The sequence below is a fragment of the Corythoichthys intestinalis genome, chromosome 1 (assembly GCF_030265065.1).
Source record: "Corythoichthys intestinalis isolate RoL2023-P3 chromosome 1, ASM3026506v1, whole genome shotgun sequence".
Classification (NCBI taxonomy): Eukaryota; Metazoa; Chordata; class Actinopteri; order Syngnathiformes; family Syngnathidae; genus Corythoichthys; species Corythoichthys intestinalis.
This window is the reverse complement of record NC_080395.1, coordinates 74,282,490-74,306,152: the sequence shown is the minus strand read 5'-3', so window position 1 is coordinate 74,306,152 and position 23,663 is coordinate 74,282,490. Positions and strand designations below refer to the sequence as shown.

At 39.1% G+C, this 23,663-nt stretch overlaps 1 protein-coding gene across 1 annotated transcript; it reads right to left on the bottom strand.

The window, feature by feature from the left end:
- Positions 1-1,670: 1,670 nt before the first annotated feature.
- abhd17c (abhydrolase domain containing 17C, depalmitoylase) lies at positions 1,671-23,388 on the bottom strand. Its single transcript, XM_057851384.1, has 3 exons — positions 22,545-23,388; positions 16,423-16,602; positions 1,671-7,476 (listed from the first exon to the last, which is right to left on the bottom strand). The coding sequence occupies exons 1-3, from the start codon at positions 23,027-23,029 to the stop codon at positions 7,257-7,259; spliced, it is 885 nt and encodes a 294-aa protein (XP_057707367.1). The 5' UTR covers positions 23,030-23,388; the 3' UTR covers positions 1,671-7,256.
- Between the last annotated feature and the right edge of the window lie 275 nt (positions 23,389-23,663).

The window sequence follows — 23,663 nt, the reverse complement described above, 5'->3', positions numbered from 1 at the left end:
GACGTGGCCCTCCTGCGTCAATACTACTACCTGTAGCTAGGATCGGGCCGGAAATCACTCATGTAAAAATATGGTGGATCCGGTCGATTTTCAAACTAATATGCAATCGTAACCTACTTTTTGAGTCCATCAGATCTCTTGAGTGGTAGATCGGGGCACAGTTGACTTGTCTTTGTTAATTTACTGCTGTCTTCTCTGCTATAATAATAACCAACACGGCCCTGTGTTCAATACAAAACCCTCCTACCACAACAAAACAAGTAGGAACTAATATTTACATAGGAACTAAAGTTATACAACATAAAATATACAATATAAATGAATACTACATCACATTTGTAAAATATAAACACATAATAAAATAATAGCCCATTTAAATAAAATAAATTGAAAGGAGCTAAAACACCTGTAATTAAATAATAAGAATAATACACAAATCCTGCTTACACAATTAAATTTATTAATTTCTGTGTGGCACTTTAACTTGAGAAAATCCACCAATAAAGGTTTTGAAAACCATTCATACAAAAAAAATGTTTCATTGAGGCATTTCATTTGTAAAATACATGTTAAAATCTTTGTCATTGGGATTGCTTTTCTCTTTAGCACAGATATTCTTTCTTTCAGAAAGAAAGCTGACCAATACGCGGGGTCTGAAAGGCAAATTGTTGGATTATCTTTAAATACCCGCTACTTTTTGAGCAGAATTCTAGCTTTGTATAGGATAATGTCCCTATTGTTGAAAGCACAAAAGTGTGTAATAAACAACTAGCACATTTATATTTTGCATTTTGTTTTTTTACTGTACTGAAAATGAACCGAACCGTGAACTCAAAACCGAGGTACGTACCGAACCGAGATTTTTGTGTGCCGTTACACCCCTAGTATTAGCTATATTAGTCTACTATCAAAATTACTAAATTGGCAAAAAATACATAATGAGCATTCATGATTTAATGTTTATTTTTCCTGCAGTGGATCCAACACACCACGTGACTACTTTGTTGTGATGATGCCAAGTTTAACTTCATTACAATATTAATGAATTGTTTCATTGCTTTTATGAATTTATAGAAATGCAATAAAGAAATCTGATTTTTGATGTTGTTTTTATCTTGAGGTTTTTCGAAAAACAACACAATGCAATGTGCATAATATGCCTCTTATCTGGGTATGTCTTTTTTTTATTATCTCGGATTTATTTTTGAAGTCTGCTAATAGGTGTTCTGATATGTTGATGAATGTCTACTTCATGTACCCACCATCTGTGAACGGTTTTCCACACTTTATCACGCCATTAACCCCCGGGTTGCAACAAAACTTGCTGCAGTAGTGGAGTTTGGCGATGCAATCCACTTCTTAAATCTATTTTTGTGCTCCTCTAAGTTCTTCAGTAGTAATGGAATCGCAGTTTTCTCTCACTCCCAACTGGGTAATCGGCTCCCGGTTTCTTAACAATAAACAGCTGCCAGGCATCCCGCCAAGCTGATTAAAATGTGTGTCGCAAGCTATGACACAAATCTGCATTGACAGAAATGTTGAAATGTAATATTTATTCTACACATTTTTACAGCATTGGAAAACGTTAAGATAGTTTGTGTCATTTTTGTCCTACAGAAACCATATCAAAACAAAAAATATTTTTCCCTCAACTATCTTTGTCCATTTTCAAACATTTTTGAAAATGCTCCAGGGAGCCACTAGGGCAGCGCTAAAGAGCCGCATGCGGTTCTCAAAACACTGGTTGCCGACCCCCGAGTTAGGTGAAATGAAGTTCCAAAATAATTCCAGTACAGTGAAACATTTCAATCAATCATCCATTTTCTTGCAGTCTTTATTTTTCAAAGCATTTAAACATACATTGTTTTTCTTTCTTTTCTCTTTTTTTATTTCAAAATCTGTTTAAGGCATTTTACATTTCTTTAAAATATGAACAAAATCTACTCTTTCTGGTGTCGTTTGATCTATATTTGCATAAGTGATTCCAGTGTCAGTGAGACTAGGCAGAACAAAGTATTACTTCACAAGATATTGACATGGTACTTTGTAGGCTATCAATCTAGTGACATTTAAAATACAATTTGTAGAAATATCAAGTATCAAAACAGCTATTCAAACTAAAAAAAGTGGGGTCATCAAACAAATTAAAAGCACAACCAAAGGAGAGAGGGAAAAAAAAAAAAAGACTAGGCAAACAACGTTAATATAAGGACAAATCATTTGTCAAATTACGATCAGGGTTGATTTGTATCCCTTCAAACATGACTTCACATTTTCAACACTATTCAGCATTTTACTTCTTTGTGCCATCATCCTAATCCCTAGTTTTGGGAAGATGTTATTTCATTGACTAACACTTATTTTAGGGCAAATTTAAAAAAAAAAAAAAAAAAAAAAAAAAGAATAAACACTGACCCTTCAAAACGGCCACCAGAAGGAAAAGTCTATCTCTTAAACTTTTGTTCTCATGTCTTTTGGAGTCAGATTTCAACAAGGACACTCCAGTGGAAGTCAACATTTATAAATTGCTTAGGTCATGGAAAAGTGTCTTTAACGAACCCGCCAAATTTGAATTAAGAAAACAAATTTTAATAGGGTTTCAAAATGGGGAAAAATAAGGCCATTAGTAGGCGTGTGCACTGACTATGCTCAAACCACTCTCCACTGGAGTGCTAAATGTCAACTTGTTACCATAGCTTGTTACTAGAGGTGGGTAGTAATGTGTTACATTTAATCAGTAATAGGGTTGTCCCGAACGCATATTTCTGCACCCGTGTCCGAGTCACCAGATTTTGAGAATCAGAGTCCTGATCTCATACCGAATTTTAACAAAAGTTCCAGAAATATTACTGTCCCACCATGCCACCTTCAAGAATAATGTAGAAAAATACTTGTCTTTATTAAATGCTTCACTGAGTGAGTCCACTCAAATCCACTCACGATGCTGAGAACAGCCTCTCACTTACACAATGAGTTGACACAGTACACTTATACATTTAAAGATGATTGACACATCTGTGCCGTTGACCGTAGAGACACTGAACCGTATATGGCAAGATAAAAGCTACAAATTTGTCAATCATCGTTAACTTTAGGTACCAAACATAGTTGCACTGTTGACCAAGAAAAAGTTATTTGGTAGCACTGTTGACCAAGAAAAAACTATTTAGTCGCACTGCTTAGCTGGAGGGAGGTGTGAGAGGCAGAGTGGACTCACTCAATGAAGCAATTAATAAAGACTAGACATTTTTATAAGTTATTGTTGTTTAAAAATAATTAAGATGATGAAGGTGGCACGGTGGCACAGTGGTTAGCCCTTGTCTTGTGTTAGAAAGTAGCTCATATTTTTGCGAGTGAATTAAATTTGATCTGTAAATTAACTTGGCCTGAAAATACTAAACCTTTGCAGTATATTGTTTTCAGGTCAAGATAGACCCGTTTTCAATTTTGGGTATGTCAAAAGTACCACTGAGTTTTGCATCAGAAAATTTTAAAAAACGGGTCATTTCTGACCCCAACACAATACGAGGGTTAACTCGTACATCTCACAGTTCTGGGATTGTGGGTTCAATGAGGGCTGTTGCCTTTCTGCGTGGGTTTTCTCGAAGTTCCTGTTAATTGAACACTAGTAGGCGTGAATGGTTGTGTCTATATGTGCACTGAAAGTGGCTGGCAACCAGCTCATGGTATACCCCGCTTTCTGCCTAGTGTTAGCTGCGATAGACTCCAGCATCCCTACGACAACGAAGATGAACATTATGGAGGGTGATTAAAAGTATGACGTTAAAGATGATGCAATGAAAAATGTGTGCGCACCTACATTTTGTGCTGGTGCACCTTAAGAAAAAAGTGCACCACTGCAACCAAGTGCGGAGTCTTGGCAATAGAGTATATATTGCAATGTTTTTTGTTTTTTTTGCAATATCGATCAGGCCAATCCCAAACAGAGATATTCAAGTTATCGGTTGAAAATTCTTCTAATTATCTCAATACACTGCTGGCCAAAAGTATTGGCACCCCTGCAATTCTGTCAGATAATGATCAATTTTTCCCAGAAAATCTTGATTTATTTTGATTGCAATGAAAAAAACACAACAGAATGAAAAAAAAAATCATTATCATTTTACACAAAACTCCAAAAATGGGCTGCAAAAATGTATTTGCACCTTCAGCCTAATACTTGGTAGCACAACCTTTAGACAAATAAATGCAAACAACCGCTTCCATTATCCATCAATGAGTTTCTTACAATTCTCTGCTGGAATTTTAGATCATTGTTCTTTCGGCAACTGCTCCAGGTCTCTGAGATTTGAAGAGTGCCATTTTCAGATCTCTCCAAATGTGTTCTATGGGATTCAGGTCTGGACTCATTGCTGGCCACTTTAGAAGTCTCCAGTGCTTTCTCCCAAACCGTTTTCTAGTGCTTTTTAAAGTGTGTTTTGGGTCATTGTCCTGCTGGAAGACCCATGACCTCTGAGGGAGACAAGCTTTCTCACACTGGGCCCTACAGTATGCTGCAAAATTTGTGGGTAGTCTTCAGACTTCATCATGCCATGCACAATGTAAAGCAGTCCAGTGCCAGAGGCAGCAAAGCAACCCCAGAAAATCACCGATCCTCTGCCAAGTTTGACTGTCCGACCAGAGAACATTCTTCCAAAACATTTTTGGCTTTCTCAGGTAAGTTCTGAAAAACCCCAGCCTGGCTTTTTTGTGTCTCTGGGTCAGAAGTGGGGTCTTCCTCGGTACCCTGCCATAGAGTCCCTTTTCATTCAGACGCCGATGTATAGTAGGGTGTTGTACCCTCGGACAGCAGGACAGCTTGAACTTGTTTGGATGTTATTCAAGGATCTTTATCCACCATCCGCACTATCTTTTGTTGAAATCTCTCATCAATTTTTCTTTTCCGTCCACATCTAGGGAGGTTAGCCACAGTGCCGTGGGCTTTACACTTATTGATGACACTGCGCATGGTATACCCAGGAACATTCAGGTCTTTGGAGATGGACTTGTAGCCTTGAGATTGCCCATGCTTCCTCACAATTTTGCTTCTCAAGTCCTCAGACAGTTCTTTGGCTTTCTTTCTTTTCTCCATGCTCAATGTGGTACGCGCAAGGACACAGGACAGATGTTGAGTCAACTTCAATCCATTTTAACTGGCTGCAAGTGTGATTTAGTTATTGCCACCACCTGTTATGTGCCAAAGTTAAGTAATAGGTGCTGTTAATTACACAAATTAGAGAAGCGTCACGATTTTTCAAAGGGTACCAATACTTTTGTCTGGCCCATTTTTAAAATTTGACAAAAATGATAGTGATTTAAATTTCTCCCCCATTTTCTTGTGTTTTTTCATTGCAAGCAAAATAAATGATTATTATTCGTAATTGCAATCATTTTCTGGAAGAAATTGAGCATTATCTACAGAATGCGGGGGTGCCAATACTTTTGGCCAGCAGTGTAAATTTTTTCCCGATATTGCTCAGGCCTAGTGCATAATCAGTCTAGGACACGTGCTGACAAAGATGGTAGTGGACATTTTTACAGTACATACCAGCTTCAGTAGCTTTTAAATATTTCATTGTTTTTCGCCATCTTTCACAGTGTTATACTGACAGCATCTAAAACAAAAACAGCCACCCTGTTTCTCCAAGGTTTCCGGGACCTGTGTGAGAAAAAGACTTGGAATGTAAAGGTAGAAGTATGTGGGAAAAAAAACAAGAAAAATACTCCCTTCTTCATTATCCCTAGCCGTAAATCTTAAGCAGTGCATGATCTTTAAATTTTAGTTTAGTTTAAGCTGCACTAGAAGCTATAATGCTGGGGGCAGTACAGCCGCTGAGTTCTATCTCCTTTTCTTACTCTACCTACCACTTGTCTTACTTTATTTCTATTTTCCAATGTTAATATCTAGTTGTCTAGTCTCTTCATCACTAGTCACCCGGTGTCCCCTTTCCCCCCTCCCCTCTGGGGAGGGGCTATTTTTCAGCTGCAGCCTCCTGACTGTCCGGACCCCTGGCTGGATTGACGTCCTCGCTGCTACCCCCGTCTCATCTGACCAGAGGGACCTCTTCTTGCTCCTTTACTCCACTGTATTTTTACGGACTACAATTTCGCTTGCTAATTCCCATTAGCCGTTCTGGGGTTCCTGTCTATCCGTCCTGGGAGTGGATCTCTCCTGACTGTGGTACTCCCCAAGGTTTCTCATTTTTCTCCCAATTGAAAGTTTTTGGAGTTTTTCCTTGCCGGCATGGAGGGTCTTAAGGATAGGGGATACCCAGGACTTGAACTGTATCTATTCATCTTTGTTGCTTCATTTCTAATTGTGTATCATATTGCCTCTGTAAAGCCCTTTGAGACCTCTGTTGTGATTGAGGGCTATACAAATTGAATTGAATTGAATTGAATTGAATTAAATAAAGTAGCCCCTAATGCTCTATTTTGGTAAAGCAAGCTTTGACGTTTCTCAAAATCATTGATGTTGTTGACTTGTTGACATACATTTTTTGGATGTACCTTCTTCTTGGACCAAGCGATTAGCAGTTATTAGGGCTTCACAAATCCACAAAGTGTAAAAGTTTAGATATGTAATAGATCCTTTTGATTTCCAAAAAAAGGGGGAGAGGACTCTCAAAAACAAAACAAAGCAAAAAAATCTGGAATGCTTGAAGGAGGTCACAGTGAATACAATTCCTGAAAATAGACGCACAATAAATGTGCGTTTGCTTGCTCAAAAATAAACTCAAGAATACAAAACATGTACAAACTTGAATTGTTACTAAAGGTGTAAAAATGATTCTGTTTGTTCCCATTATAAAAGAATAGATAAATCAAGTTTGATCGTGTTAGACACTCTCAGCAGGCAGACGTCACAGTATAAACTCAGAAGAATTATTTATGACAGGCTAAATTTTGTGGTTGAAAAAAAAGGAAGGAAACTGATCTTAAGTGGGACATGAACAGAGACTGACAAGCAGAAGCAAACAGTCTTGACCCAGGGTCTTTGTCAAATCACGTCCACATACTGTATACAAGCGTGAGGTTTGCTGAGTTTCAAGGGTACACCTAACCTGGCTGTTAACAAGCCCTTTAACACGTCCTCTTCCAGTATGTCTTTCATTCCAATCCTAATATGTCTCCAAAGTCACAGGAATGTCATGTGATCTGTTTGCTACAGCTCTGGCTAATGCAAGGGGTTGACGTTGGAAGCGGAAAAGGAGAAGACTGCGGATTTGAACGGCGGACTGTTTGTGCTGGCCTGCTCACGATGTGGCGAGCTCAAAGGAAATGAACTGCTTGAGTCTCTCCAGGTATTGCACGTACAGTTCAATGTCATTGTGGCCCGCTCCCTCCACCCAGAGGGGCTCGACAGCACGGGGGCAGCGCTCGTACATAGCTAAGCCGTGGGAGAAGTCAATCACTTCGTCCTCTGTACCGTGGATCACCAGCACTGGGGATGACACCTTGGACACTTTGTCAATACTAAGGAGAGCAAAGACAAGATTTGTGGTTAGAAAAGGGAGTTTTGCAAAGTACACAAGTCATTCTTCAAAATTATCTTTGTGCACTAATAGCAGTGTCGTTTTTGGCAGCCATTTTCATTTTCGTCTTAAAGGTGTCCAAATCGGTCCTCAAGGGCCGCTGTGGGTCCTGGATTTTGTTCCGACCAATCGACCACAGACTGTTTAACCAATGAGGTTTCTGCTAAATCAAGCAGCACCTGACTGCAATAAACTGATTACACTTGTAAGACACCAGACTGGTGAAAAAGTATCCTCTTGTTTTGTTGGAATGAACTCCAGTACCCACTGCGGCTATGTGGAATAGTTTGGACACTCCTAGTCTTAGTCATTTGAACGAAAATACAGGTAGTCCCCAGGTTACGAACGAGTTCTGTTCCTACGCTGGCGACGAAACTCAAATTTCCACGTAAGTCGGAATTGACCCTTTAAGTACCCCTAAGATCTCAAAATAACTATCCAAAAACATGTATTATAAGTCATTATACTGTCAATAGACTTCATAATAGTATTGACGGGTCAGATCGGTCATGCACTGCGCCTCGCCTTTAAGTAGGGGGCCACTCACATCAAGAGGAGCTATTCACAAATACAGCAAACACAAACAACAAACAAACAAACGCAGCGATCTAACGCTGGATTTAGGTTGAAAAAGTACGAAAGCTGTACCGCATACATACAGGAAGGATTGTCTCAGGAGTGATTTGTTCGAGGATTCAAGGTAATTATTACATTTTTTTGTACCATGCAAGCATTTTGAAACGTTGAAAAAAAATTAATGGGAGAAATTAGCCGCTACCGCATTGGCATCATAGTTTGCAATATTTACGTAAAATAAATGCTAACTGCACTTTTTTTTTTTGCTTTGAACCACGAATCGAGACTGTTTTTCGTCTATATCTATAAAAGAATTTGAGGATTTAAGCGTTTATTCACAATAATTTTCACCAGAAAAGCCCTGTTTACACGTGGCGGCCGCTAGCTACATTCACAAACAGACTAGCATTGTACTTCGACATATTTACGTAAAATAAATGCTGACTGCACGTTTTTTTTGTTTTTTTTGTCTTTAACCAAGAATATAGACTGTTTTACATCCATATCTACAAAAAATTCAGGGATTTAAGCATTTATTCACGAGAGTTTTCACCGGAAAAGCTCAGTTTACATAAGGCGGCTGCTAGCTACATTCACTAACAGACTAGCAATGTACTTCGACATATTTACGTAAAATAAATGCAAACTGCACGTTTTTTTTTTTTGCTTTTAACCAAGAATCGAGACTGTTTTACGTCCATATGTACAAAGAATTCAGGGATATAAGCATTTATTCACAAGAATTTTCAACAAAAAAGCTATTTGTCTGTGATTCCACTAAGTCAGCTTTTTACAGCCTCGCCAACAATGCAGGCCCCCTATTTATCGGCTCTGTGTCCCGTCAATATTAAATTATGAAGTCTATGTCCTGTCCTCGCCAAGATGTTGGAGCAAAGTCCTAGCTAGACAGCAAGCTTAGCTGTAATTTTTCCCCTCTCTCTCACAATCGGCAGGATGACCTCTTCGTGAGAGCAAATGTGCCCTTTCCTCGTGTGTGCACATGCACTCTTCTTCATATGCGCAAATACGTTGTTCTTTGTGTGTACATGGTCACGTACGGAAGTAGTACTGCTCTACGCTTCCTGCGCCAAAATAAAAGCATGCATAACAGAACAAAAGTCATCAATATAATCAAATGCACATGTCGCCAAAGAGCAGAGGCCCTATCTATGAAGTTGAGTAAAAAAATAAAACACTGTGAGGTACAATATGATACTGTTTACCTGACTGGGGGGGGGGGGAAATGGAAACAAAATGGCGGACGAGACTCCGGCATCGTAAAGTCTCAATCTCGCAAGTCGGGTACGTCGTAATCTGGGGCTTCCTGTATTTATTAGTCGTAGTCATATTTCATTCTTTCAAAATATCTGCCTATTTTAATTCGACGAATACTCGAAATGTTTTCGTCTGGAAAAATTTAAAGGTTTTAGTGAAAATTTCCAAAAATTTCAATTGAACGCTTGACAAACACGTATACATTGCAGCGTCTTCAAGGACAATGCCAAAATCGTGAGGATTTCTAAAATGGTTTTATTGCAACTGGAAGCACGACTACTGTAAGCCGTACCCGACGCCAACAAAATTAAATGCTCTTTCATGCTCTCACCTCCAGATAGGGTTTCGCTGTTTAATTATTATTTTTTTTAAATGCCCTCCTGTTCAAAATTTTTCTTCCCCCAGCAAATTGAGATTTTAAAGAGCATATGACACGAGAAAAAAAGTATTAAATGGCATTATTATGTGAATTAGAATCATATTTTGAGACGATTCGAATATATACAACAATTTAGCAAAGCACAGATGACGAGAAATTAGTCTTTTAATCTGCCAGCTAGCCATGCCTACCATTATAGGGCTTTAGCGTCCCCATAAATGGCTTGAGAAGGACCAGTCAGCCCGTCGAGGGGGAACTATTCACAACGAGGAAAACGCAACGAAGAGAGCGGCAAAATGTCATTGTTTCTGTCTCTTTACTTAAATATTTTTACAGGATATTCTTTTTATCCAAGTATTTTCCCCAATAGCTATATAAATGGCTTGAGAAGGACCAGTCAGCCCGTCGAGGGGGAACTATTCACAACGAGGAAAACGCGACGAAGAGAGCGGCAAAATGTCATTGTTTCTGTCTCTTTACTTCAATATTTTTACAGGATATTCTTTTTATCCAAGTATTTTCCCCAATTGCTAAATAAATGGCATGGTCATGACAAATAACAGTCTTGTGCTGAATGGAATATGAAATAATAAAAATGCATTCATTCAGCACGACATCGCACAATTACTCCATAATGGTCAAAACTGTCGACTTCACCTTTACGTTATTTTATGACACCTAAATCGGACATGTTATTTCCCTTCCCCGGCTTCGGAGAATGTAAACAAACCAGAAGTCGTGACAGCTCGCCGACATGCTAACCCGAACCGAGTGATGTTTCAAAGTCTTCGAAGCGGAAAATCACACATAACTATCCTGGATTATCTGACATGACGACCCGGTTGTCGATTGTCTTTGCGGATCGGCAAACCACCCGGCGGAGAGCAATTTACAGTTCGTTCCCCGGAGGAGGGTGGCTGGAGTTGTTGTGCAGCTAACGTGCTGCTGCTAATGAGCATTAGGAGAGCTTTTTACATGCCTATCAATGATCAAACGTACGTAGTCCTTCATTTAAAGGAAGTTTGTAGTGTTTACTTTGTAATCGCTGTATTCGTATTTGACATAATACAAAACAAGATGTTTACGCACTTCCTCGTAAGTCCAATGATCCCACAGTAAATATCCACGGTGAATGGGAACCTTTTGAAACTCCAAAAAGGCGCACACGCCTCTCCCTCATACAGAATGATTTTTCTGCAGCCGTTTGGCTGGCGTGATGCGAAAAATAAACGTATTAATCAGCAAAATCAGCTGAATCCTTCGTCCTCATACACAACAGTACACTGTAGCGTGAAGAGGACGTCTTCTACCGTACACGTCACAGCGCCCTCCTCCTCAATGCAAGACCGAAGCCGGAAGTCACTCATTTTCATGGCGCGGGATTAAAAAAACTAAATAAAAATAGCGATCGCTTCCACACACATCCAAGCGGCCCATATCATTCAGGGGCATAAAATACCGCGTGTATTATGAAATAAACATGCTTTTTCGTGTCACAGGCACTTTAAGCTTCCCAATGATGTATCACACATGCATATCGGACAATTTTGAAAGTTGGCCGAAAATGGGGGTCTCAGAGCGGAACTTCAAGTCACCTGAGTGTTTTCCGCCATATATATATATATATATATATATATATATATATATATATATATATATATATATATATATTTTTTTTTTTTTTTTTACTAACTTAGCAATGACATTTTTGTTGACGCTTATTAATTCACAAAAACATTTTAGAACATTAAATTATTTATTGAAGGACAAATATACACCTAAATAACAATAATAAATCACAAATAAACAATGAGGTGTGAGAAAGTATACAATAATTATAATAATTATCCATTGCCAATCAGATTTTTCATAAAGGGTGTCATTTTAAAGCTATTCTTCGTGTAGAATCGATTCTGAAGTATGTGGGATTAACTCCAGAAATCAATATTTATATGACGAACATGACATGCTTTTATTTTGTTATGTTTACCAGAAGTACATTCGCTAAACCGCTAACCATAAGCTTTACACTCCGCAAAAAAAGCACTTTTCGTCATTGCTAGTGGTGTCATTAATAGATTTTTTTTTTTCGTTTGCAAATGCCGTTAACCGATGATTTTTCATGTTTGAAGTGTCACCTTTTAACCGAAAACTTACGTTTTGGAGAAGACTGCCAATGTTTTATAGCAGGCTAAAGTAGGTCGACTTTCTTCCCCCATTTGTCTCAATGTAGCAATGCTAACGTATAGTGTTTAATAAAGATGTGTTTCCTTATTTTGTATGTTTGAACTGTAATTCTAAGGCGTGTTGATGACCAATAAACATCTGCGAAAATAACTGGTGTCCCAGGCTACGTCTACACTAGGACAGTTTGAAGTACAGCGTTCTTAATTTGCTACTCATTGTTCATCATGTAACCGTGAGTTAGCGCTCTGTGACCCACGTTCTTAACCTGTCTGGAGTCAAAGTGAGGTTATTCGTAGCAGCCAAGTCAGCAACAATACGTTGGCCGACTTTGTTGTGTTTATCCGTAAAGACAGTCTTTGTTCAAGATGTAAGAGTGGGGATAGCATATCAGCTCATCATCATTGCATATCGCTTAGCAACTTCAATAAAACATATCGTTATTTAGTTAGATGGGCTTACGATCTGCCAACTTGTTGTCTCCTGTCGTATTTTTAATATTTCAACTGGGTGATGGCGCTTTAGGTGTTCATTCACAGCCCACGAGCAGCCTGGTATGCAAGCTTGGCATTGAAGAGACAGGAAACAACAGTGTACCCTCCTTTGTTTCGTTGAAATAAGTCAATGTTTTGCCCACTGTGTTACAGTTTTTTGTCTTTGTACCGCTTTCCCCGCTTGTATACCGAGCGTCCGACATTCTCAACATTCCATGCATATATTTTTAACCCTTCATTAACTGTTGACGGGATGTTGTGCTCGTCGACACATTTACGTCATCGTTGATGTCGACTACGTCGACTAGTCAGGACAGCTCTAGTTTTTAGCCCGTCATCTCAACGTCATTGTCATGAAATAGTAATAAAATATTTTCGTTATCGTCTTAGTTGACGAAAAAAAACACTGACCATTAGGCTCCCATCAGCAATTGTGCTTTCAATTCAGACCCCGTGACTGACCTGTAGTACAATATTCAAGTTCCTAACACGCTCGTGCTTCAATGATTAATTCATTTACTTGAGTAATTCGATTAGAAAAAAAAGCTTCAAATCAAATTTTAATGCTTGGAGTATTCATTTGACTAGAGTGGCGTTGTAATGATTTGTTTTGAAAATGTTTGCATTGTTTTATTGATTGGGGTGGATATACTGCCCTCTAGTGGCAACAGTGAATATGATATGATATATGATATATTTGCAATGCATTGAATGTTCCTTATCTGATTACTCGATTATTCGAACTAACTGAGCGATAGATTAATCGATTAAATAATTAATTGATTGCTGCAGCCCAAGACAATTCTTTTTATATTTCAAAATCATCTTGACAGGTCAAGTGTAATATGTTACAAACACACATGAAATTTGTCTCCTATGTTTGGATAGTATTTTGTGATTGTAGTGATGCAGCGTACGCTGGTAAATAATGAAGCCATAACAGTCAGTATGATTATACTGTCACTGAGCTGTTTTCTTTATACAGTGGTATGGAAAAAGTATCTGAACCTTTTGGAATTTGTCACATTTCTGCATGAACTCACCATCAAATGTGATTTGATCTTTGACAAAATCATACAGATGAAAAAAAGTGTCTGCTTTTAGAAAAAACACCCAAACATTTATAGGTTTTCATATTTAAATGAGGTTAGTATGCAAACAATGACAGAAGGGGGAAATAAGTAAGTGAACCACCACATTTAATATTTTGTGCCCGCCCCTTTGGCAGCATTAACTTCAACCAGACGCTTCCTGTAGCTGCATATCAGTCTGGCACATCGATCAGGACTTATCTTGGCCCATTGTTCTCTACAAAACTACTGTATTTCAGTCAGATTCCAGTGATGTCTGGCATGAATCGCTGTCTTTAGGTCTTGCCACAGCATCTCAATGGGGTTCAAGTCTGGACTTTGACTTGGCCACTCCAGAACGTGTATTTTGTTCTTCTGAAACCATTCTGAAGTTGATTTACTTCTGTGTTTTGGATCATTGTGATGTTGCAGCAACCATTCTGTTTTTTAGCTTCAACTGTCTGACAGACGGCCTCAGGTTTTCCTGCAAAACATCCTGATAAACATTTGAATTCATTCTTTCATTAATGATTGCAAGTTGTCCAGGCCCTGAGGTAGCAAAACAGCCCCAAATCATGATGCTCCCTCCACCATGCGTTACGGTGGGGATAAGGTGTTGATGTTGGTGAGCTGATCCATTTTTCCTACACACATGACGTTGCGTGTTACTCCTAAACAATTCAACATTGGTTTCATCAGTCCACAAAATATTTTGCCAAAACGTCAGTGGAGTGTCCAAGTGCCTTTTTGCAGACATAAACGAGCAACAATGTTTTTTTAGACACCAGTGGCTTCCTCCGTGGAGTCCTCCCATGAACACCATTCTTGGCCATAGTTTTACATATAGTTGATGTGTGCACATAGCACACACAAAAGCATTGGTTTGAGCACTTCCACCATCTGCTTCAGCATTTGAGATGTCGGACTCAGTCAGTCACATTCTTCCTCACCTTAAAAACAACCAAATAAAACAAAAAATATTAGTTACTCAATAGCTTTTGAGTTGAAATCCTGATTTCGTATGTGTATGTTGGAAGTATTGAGTGAATTAAAAAAATCTGAATTGAATGTATAGAAATTAAAAATGCAATAAATACCTATTTTTAATATGTAGACTACATTAATTATCATGCACATCACCTTATATATCTTGGAAGCTATTCAAACCATTTTTTATAGCTTATTGCATCAAAATGGCAGTAATAACAGTTTGTGTCTTAAACTACATGGGAAGTGGTTCTCAAATAATATCAAATAAATCAGTAAATTCATATAGGCTTGTTCGATATTCATTTTCATCCAGTTAAGGGTCCCGGTTTATTTTATATCACTCAACACCAAATGCCATCAAAATAATACATGTAAATTAAAAAATCAATTACATTGCAAAACTTTCTTACCTCAAGTGATGAAAGCGAAGCAGTGAAGAAATCTGTGTCCACTTTGTCACCAGCTGCCAGTGAACCTTATTTTTGTAGACAATTCTTACATACAGCATAGTCCTTGTTCACCTTACTTCCTTTTTTGTTGGTGTAAAATCTAAAGTGTATCCTCCTGTGTGATTTGTAGCAATATTTTGTCACTTTTTCCTCCACCGTTCCCACAAAGCTTTTTAATTTTTTTCAACCCACTTGGTGCTTCCTCTCTTCTTCTCTAGTCAACTTGTACCCACTTTTACCTTCACAACCACTCCTGAGCGCCCCTAGTGGACCGCCAAGGAATTGCTCAACAAACATTGAGCAGTTTACAGCATCCAATGGCCACTATGTCAAATAAAAGTATCGGTACTTGGCGGGAGAATATCGATAACCGATCGGGTTGCAAAATATCGCGATATATCGCTGTATCGAGATATTGTCACACTCTTAGTGGGCAGGGCAGCTTTAAACCACTCATCAGCGATTGGGCATACACCTGACTTAAATTGTTGGGTAAAAATTGGTTTCAATTGCTCTTTAAGTCTCCTTAGGCAGAGGGTTCACTTACTTATTTCCCCCTTCTGTCATTGTTTGTATGCTATACTCATTAAATATGAAAACCTACAAATGTGTGGGTGGTTTTAGTTAAAGCAGACACTGTATTTTCATCCGTGTGATTTTGACAAAGATCAGATCACATTTGATGGTGATTTTATGCAGAAATGTGTGAAATTCCAGAAGGTTCAGATACTTTATCATACCACTGTAGCTCACCCAGTTAACTCTTTCAGTTTTTATGAAAAGAAAAAAAAAACAGTAAGTGTCAGCCATTTCGACTAATATTTGAAGGCCCGCTAGATATAGCGCTTTGTGACTATGCAAACATGAAGATTACAAAACGAAAAGATTGGACTCCTCTCTTTCATCAGAAAAAAAATGAGTTTATACCTCAGTCCGTTTTTTTAGTAATAGGCAGCAAACAGAGTCATGTATTGCTAGTTTCTCTGAGCTGACCGTTTTGAAGGCAATAAATGTGAAAATGCATTCAGTTTTACCACAACAGCAGCTTTAACACTAAAATTTTTGCTCTAGTGACACCTCAAAGATGTGAACAGTGGCCTCCTTTCGTAAAACGCAGATACAAAAAATAAAATAAATAAACCTGATTTGAAGGAGAGAAAAAAAATATCCATCCACAAATAATCAACAGTGAGTCACTGATGTAGCATTTTCCCTTTTGGCATAGTTAAAACTTATTTTTTTCATGATAGTATTTTACACTTTGCTCTGTCCTGATCCTTTGTGCTTTCTAGATTTAATATATTTGTTTATTTTATTGATCTTGTTTTTTTTCTACATTGTGAAGCATTTGGCTGCTGAAAGGTGCTATACAAACGTGTCTTGATTGATTGAACTTGTCGTAAATGGTCAAGATTTTGTGTTGGCATGCTTACTTGATCCGACATGAATGTATGAAAGAAAGACACTCACCTGGGGAAAGCATCGAAGCAGTAGGTTTTGCGAGTGTTGGGGAAAGCCACTCGTAGCCCTGACATGAGTGGTGAGTGCAGGATGATAGCGGCGCATTCATAGCGGGCGGCAAGGTCGATGGTGGGCACGGTGCCGATACTCTGCCCATATAGGATGATGTTTTCTGGCGTTACTCCATACCTGGAATAGTAAACCAGAGATTAAAATTAAATCACATCTTGATAAAAAAATAAAGATGCTGTTACTGTTGAAGTTTATTAGTGCCTCGTTATTAGTCGTATATATTTCCTCTCAGTTTTAAATAGAATAGAAAGCCTTTATTGTCATTCTACAGAGTACAACGAGATCTAAAGCTTCTCCATAATGTGCACCACATAAGACACAAGCAAAAGTACAATGAAGCTAATATAAAAACACAGGTAACATTGTACACATCTTGGGAATCAAGTAAATATGAGAATAGCAGCAAGTGGCGATGTAGAGGTAATATAACAGTGTATGAAAATTTAGAGTACTCATACAAGGAGGCAGATGGTTGACATGATATGACATTAAAGATGTTGATGTAAATCTGCAAAAATGATATAACGTAACTGTGCAAATATTGCAAATACTAGTACAGGACCCAGATTAAGACAGATGTCTGAGAACATATTACTTATGGTGTACTCACACCAGTGTTGTTTTTGGCAGCCCTTTTAATTTTCATTTTGGTCTTAGACGATAATACCTATTAGTCTTAGTCATATTTTAGTGACATCAAAATGTGTTTGTCTTTGTGTATTTTTTGTACACGAAAAACTCAAGACTAACTTCGTCAATTCAACATTTACTAAAAATGTTTTCGTCTGTAAAATTTAAAATAAATTACTCCAAAAATAAAGGTTTCCTACTATTTGGAATTAACATTGCCAGACGAGCACGTATTGTAGCGTCTTTTATTCTTGCCCGCAAGGCTAAAATGTCAATTTGCAGCACTTTTTATATGAATGAACAAGATTTTGTCTGATTTGTGTACTGAGAAATTATTTTAATGTTTTATACAGTGCCCTCCATAATTATTGGCACCCCTGAAAAAGATGTGTTTTTTAGCTTCTAATATTTTTTTTTAATTCAAATAATATGGGTCCTTAATGGAAAAAAAGAGAAAAATCCAACCTTCAATACAAGTGCATTCATTCAGTGGGGAAAAAAATCCCACATAAAGAAAAAAATATTTGAAATCAAATAATGTGTGTCACAATTATTAGCACCCCTGGTGTTAATACAATGTACAACCCCCTTTTGCCAACAAAACAAGGTCTGGGGACTGAGATGGCCATGGGAGGAGCTTGATTTTGTGTCTGGTAAACCATTACTGTGTAGATTTGGCCTTATGTTTAGGGTCATTGTCTTGCTGAAAGACCCAGTGACAACCCATCTACAGCTTTCGGGCAGAGGGCAACAGACTTTGATTTAAAATGTCCTGGTATTTCAAAGTATTCATGATTCCATGCACCCTAACAAGGTTCCCAGGGCCTTTGGAAGCGAAACAGCCCCACAGCATCACTGACACACCCCCATACTTCACAGTGGGTATGAGGTACTTTTCAGCATGCGCATCTTTCGTGGCACGCCAGACCCTCTTAGAGTGTTTGTTGCCAAAAAGCTCAATCTTGGTCTCATCTGACCAACGCACACAGTCCCAGTTGAAGCCTGGGACCGTGTGTATTTTTGTGTCTTATCTTTCCATTCCAACAATAATTTTCAGAAAAATATGGCATATGAAATATTTGGTTTGAATTGCGATTAATTACGATTAATTGATTTTTAAGCTGTAATTAACTCAATTAAAATTTTTAATCGTTTGACAGCACTAGTAATAATACATGTATTTCTAATAACATTTTAGTGAAAGAAAAAAATTGTGGCTTAGTAGAACCTACAGCTACAATTGTCATCCATTACATCTTCATTCTCATTCACCACATTCCTAAAACAACTTCAAGTGAAATTGTGAAGGTAATTTAAAAAAGATACATTTATCCGATTAATCGTTTATTTAATCGTCCGATTAATTATAAAAATAATAATTAGTTGCAGCCCTACTGCAGTGGCTTGTGTGTTGGGAGTCACGAAGCTTGTCAACATAGCAACTGTAACTAAGGGGGGTGGAGCTTTTTGCGAAAGGTCAGTAGTGTACCGCACGAATGCCATTTTTAGACCGTGACATCGCTCGCCATCGTAACCCGGAAGTGGGTCAACATAGACACGCCCTCGCATACAACTTATGTTATGACTGCTTGTTTTCTGCCAGTAATCTTTCAAAAAAGAACATGCCGAGTAAACACTGCTGCTCTGGAACTTGTAGAAACAACTCTAGACATTACGACATATTAAGGATGCTTTCTTCATACGTTTCCCGAAACCAAGAACTCGGAGGAAAAATTTTGAACAATGGATGAACTTGCGCGTACGTCCAAAAGGCCAGTTTAATGCCAACAAGGTGAAGCCTTTCACATTTCATATGCAGTAAACATTTTATTGGGGTCCATGGTCCTACAGAGGACGAAGAGGTAAGCCATTTTGATATTTTACTTATTTTTTAATGTGGCATTTTGCCATGCTGCTTCTGTCAGATAATGAATGACCTGAAAAAAATTTAAATGGTGTCTGACTGCCACTGTTACCTTTTCTGTTGTAAAGAAAAAAAGACAACTTTAGTAAGGGTAAAGTGTGAATAAATTATAGAATTAAGATTAGTTATTAATGAAATAATAAAAGTGTTTGTTGGCTGTGACTGAGTAGCATTTGCGATCGCTACACAAAAATAGAAATGTAAATTGCCCCCAAGAACGGTCAGAGATGTCAGACAACCAGAGGATAACAGGATATCATATATAAGAAAGACAGGACATATAGTGGTAAAGGATAGATTGTTGAAACAGGAGAATGTCATTGTCAGTGGCGTAAGGCAACGCACACAAGAAAAAGGTGTCGATAAAAAAGCTAATTCTAGATCAGGTCAGCTCTTTTTACCGTCTTTTTCAGCCCTCAACACTCAGGCCATCTCTTTAACTGAACATTTGTATGTTCTTCCACATCTTTACCAGTGAATTTGGCACCAGGGACATCATTTTTGGACAGAATTGGTAGGTTTAGCCCAGTAAACATCTCGTTTGTACAACATTTCCATGCATTTACTATTCACCCACCTAGCGACAATCACTAACTTCATGAATATTAATGAGCAAAAGTGACAAGTTGCTTGGGATACACCATTGCCTCTTACCACAAAGTGATGTGTGACTTTGAGTGCGTATGACATCAAAAATCATGTTTATTTCACCTTTCACGCGGTGTTTTATGCTCCTGAATGAAATGGACTGCTTGGATGTGTGTGGAAGCGATCGTTTTATAAATTCAATTTTTGAATCCCACGCCATGATAATGAGTGACTTCCGGCTTCGTGTTTAGGACGAATACAAATGTGACGTCACCCGGGTCAGCATGTCACAATACAGCACTGCCGTATAGACCCTACTCACCTACGTCACAAAATGACATGTCGCTGTATCCGGCCGCCATATTGTCCGTATTTTTTAGACTTATTCTCATTGTTTTCAATTAGTCGTGCAAGTTATAGAGCAATTCATGGAAGCCCCGGTGTTATCTGACGCTGTAAACTCATTGGATGCGTTGCATAAAAGGCGTTATGTGGAAAAGCTTCAGTTTATCCATTCGCCAGATTCATATTTGATGCCTAAATCGATGTTTTTCGACCCGCTGTCTTCGCCGTCTTTGCCTGACATCTGCTAGCTACCCTGATATTTACAACTATCTTGTCCACACAAAATCAGCCTATTCTCACGGAAGTTTGAAAAACTTTAAGAGCTTGGAGGCTTATAAATACTTCGTTGCTGGTTGGGTGAAACAGGTCCTCGTCCACAAAAATTCGGCAGGAATCTATCGTGTGCTCGGGAAGGTGAGTTACGAAATTTTCAATTCAAAATCTTTTGTTCTTGCTAACATCCACTGTCAAGTCTAATGTATTTCATGTCATTTGTCAACGGAGCTAGGGCTTCTAATGTTTATATGGTTTAGCGATAGCACTCTCACTACATACAAATATGTAATAAATATGAAGTGCGATAGCACTACTCCAGATTGTCCCTAGTTGAATTTATTTTTTGGCTTTTGACCTCACTAGTGAAATTGTAAATTAATTGTATGACAACTGTCTGATTATCCCCTTATAATTATATATTTTCATGTAGTTCATTCACAACGTCTGAGTGTATGTTGTCGGCGATTAGCCTAGCAATGATCTTAATTGTAGTTGTCAGCCCAAAACCCTCTAAATATATATTAAATGTATCTTACCAGATATAAAATGACTACTACATAATCTGTGGTAGTCGTTTGGAGCCCAGTTTTCTCGTCGAATTGCAGCAGTCAATCTCGGTCTCCTCTCCGGGTCTCTCGGAATACGGTAAAACTTCAAGTCTCTCCGTCTATCTTCTCTGTTTTTGCAACCGACCGCCACACACGACTTCACCATTTTGATTATTAATGTTAACGAGCAGAAAAACACGCCATAATAGGAGGAATTTACGAAGCTCTAATGCATTAACATGACGAGTATACGGACAACATGGCGCAGGGGCGTGGCTGTGACGTCACGTGAGTAGGGTCTATAGCATGCAGATGGACTGCTAATGCAGCTGATTTTGCAGATTAATTTGTTTATTTTTGGCATTACGCCAACCAAATGGCTGCAGTAAATTGTTGCTGCACCAGAGAGAGGCGTGTGAGCCTTTTTGAGATTCAAAAGTTTCCCATTCACCGCGGACATTGGCCAAAACAAGCTCTACTACTGTGGGACCATTGGACTTACGAGGATGTGAGTAAACATCATATTTGGTATTATGTCAAATACAGTCCTGGGATCATAGTACAAGTTTTAATACGGAGGTGGCTTGCATTTTGTGGCTGATTGTCCACAGAGATGCCACTCGGCCGACAACCGGGGGCTTGTTTGCACGCGCCCCTCTATACTCGGCTTATTGGCCCTCTTCATGTGCCTGGTGTTCTGTCAAATTTTCAATCCCATCAGAAATTGCAAGTTTGTGTTAAAAATGGCCGCGAATACAGCGATTACAAAGTAAACACTACAAACTTTCTTTAAATAAGGGACTATTTACTTACGTTTGATCATGGACGGACATGTAGAAAAGTTCTCCTCAGACACATCCTGCCATGTTAGCTGAACAACACTGCACGCCGCTCTCTGTTTACGTCTTCGCCGTGTAGTAAAGCATTATTTTACGGCATATTCGTGTTGACCATGTGGCAGCTACGCGCTCCTCCGTGAGCCGGTTTGTCCGGCGGTACTCTCCAGCTACTTCCTCGGCGAGCTCTCCTGCCCGTAGCAGGGAAACGAGCCGTAACTTGCTCGTCGCCGGGCGGGTTGCCGATCGCCGAAGACTATCGACAACCCCGCCGCTGTGTGACATGATCCTAGCTAGTTTTGTGTGATTTTTCGTTTCGAAAAGCGAAAATAAAGACTTTGAGACGTCACTCGGTTCAGGTTAGCATGTCGGCTAGCTGTCACGCCTCTTGGTTTGTTTGCATTCTCCAAAGCCGGCAGGGAAATGACAAAAGCCTGACTAACTACGGTGGCATAAAATATTATTCGGGAGGTGCGACAGTAAAGGTGAAGTCGACAGTTTTGATAATTGTGGAGTAGTTTTGCCATGTCCAACTGAATAAATGCATTTAATTATTTCATATTCCATGTAGCACAAGACTGTTATTTGTGATGATCATACCATTTATTTAGCAATATAATAATGCTATTCAAGACTTCTTTTATCCTGTCTTACGCACTTTAATCGTAAAAATAATGTGTTATTTTCTGGGCACAACAATGATCATTTCGATACTGATATTTCCCAGCACCGCCCTCTGGTGGTCGAGTTGTCGCAAGTGTGAAAACCAACCAATTAGGCAACGAACCCCATTCTCCCCTAGTTACTTTCGTGATAACTTGGAGTCTAAAAGAGAACAGAAACATGCAGAAACGCCTCCTAGTATCAGACAGGTTCTATTGTATTCTATTCACTTGCATGGTTCTAACTCACTTGTTCCTCAGGACCTGCCAGGCCGCCTCGATATCCGCATACATGTTCTTCTCAGAGGGCTTGCCAGTACTGACGCCATAGCCCGAGTAGTCATAAGAAAACACGTTGCAGTTGATCCTGCAGCCCAAGCCGATGTAAAAACTGCACATCTGTCCCAAGTCCACAGCGTTTCCGTGCGAGAATAGCAACGTGTAGCGGCTGTTGGGCGCGCAGCGCACATACATAGTTTGTACCCGGTTGCCCCGACTACTTCTCGTGCTGAATACCTCCACCACATCCAATTCGCGCTGGGAGTACTGCCAGTCCGCCCTTTCGCCCAAACGCAAGCTACTTTCCCCGTTCTCATCGGTATGGACAGAGTAGGTGGGCTCCGGAGGGAGGAAAGCTAGTTTGGCCGCGATGCGACTGGGACAAGGCGGACAGCAGAATAGCCAGCACAGTTCGTTGAAAGAAAAGCCATTCATCCTCGGTCCGGCTTCGGGCATTTACACTGGGAATTAGCCGACCGGCTTTGATAGGTGGACGAGTGCCTTAAGGCTTTGGAATTCTAATTGTGGGCCATTAAAAATGCTGTTAAAGTGACAGGTGGCTCGGCGGCACTCGACTTGGGAGCTAACTCACTTAGCCCGCTGCTCAACAAACCTCTTTAGTGGAGGAAAAGGATTCACTGAAGCGGAACAGCCATGTATACCAATATTATTTTTCCGACAAAACAGAAGAAATAGTTATGTATAACTGCTCCCGAAATGTTTATTTCAGACACTGCCAATGTCCCATTCTGATTTACATTAGTTAAAAAAATAAATAAATAAACAAATAGGACTCCTCCGGTCCTCTATTGGAAGACAGCCTCGTTTTCCGGCTTGACCGGATATCCTGTTTGATTGTGACGCGTGCGCTGCACCTAAAAATAATCATTCGGGAATAATAATAACCGACATACGAAGAATGTCAAAGCAGTAAATCAGACTCGTCTTCAGTGTTTACTTGAGGGGGTTGTTTTGGAACTGACGATATTCAAAATTAAGCCATTTCAGAGAGAGTGGTCGATAAAATGGACAGGTACTCGAACACTTAACCCTTTATAGGGCAAGTCATAGACTTCATAACCTAATGACA

Coding starts and splice junctions, on each gene's coding strand:
- abhd17c (XM_057851384.1), bottom strand. CDS start 23,029: ATGCCCGAAGCCGGACCGAGGATGAATGGCTTTTCTTTCAACGAACTG. Junction 16,603..22,544: donor TGGCAGGTCCTGAGGAACAA/GTGAGTTAGAAC, acceptor TTACTATTCCAG/GTATGGAGTAACGCCAGAAA. Junction 7,477..16,422: donor TGCTTCGATGCTTTCCCCAG/GTGAGTGTCTTT, acceptor TGCTCTCCTTAG/TATTGACAAAGTGTCCAAGG.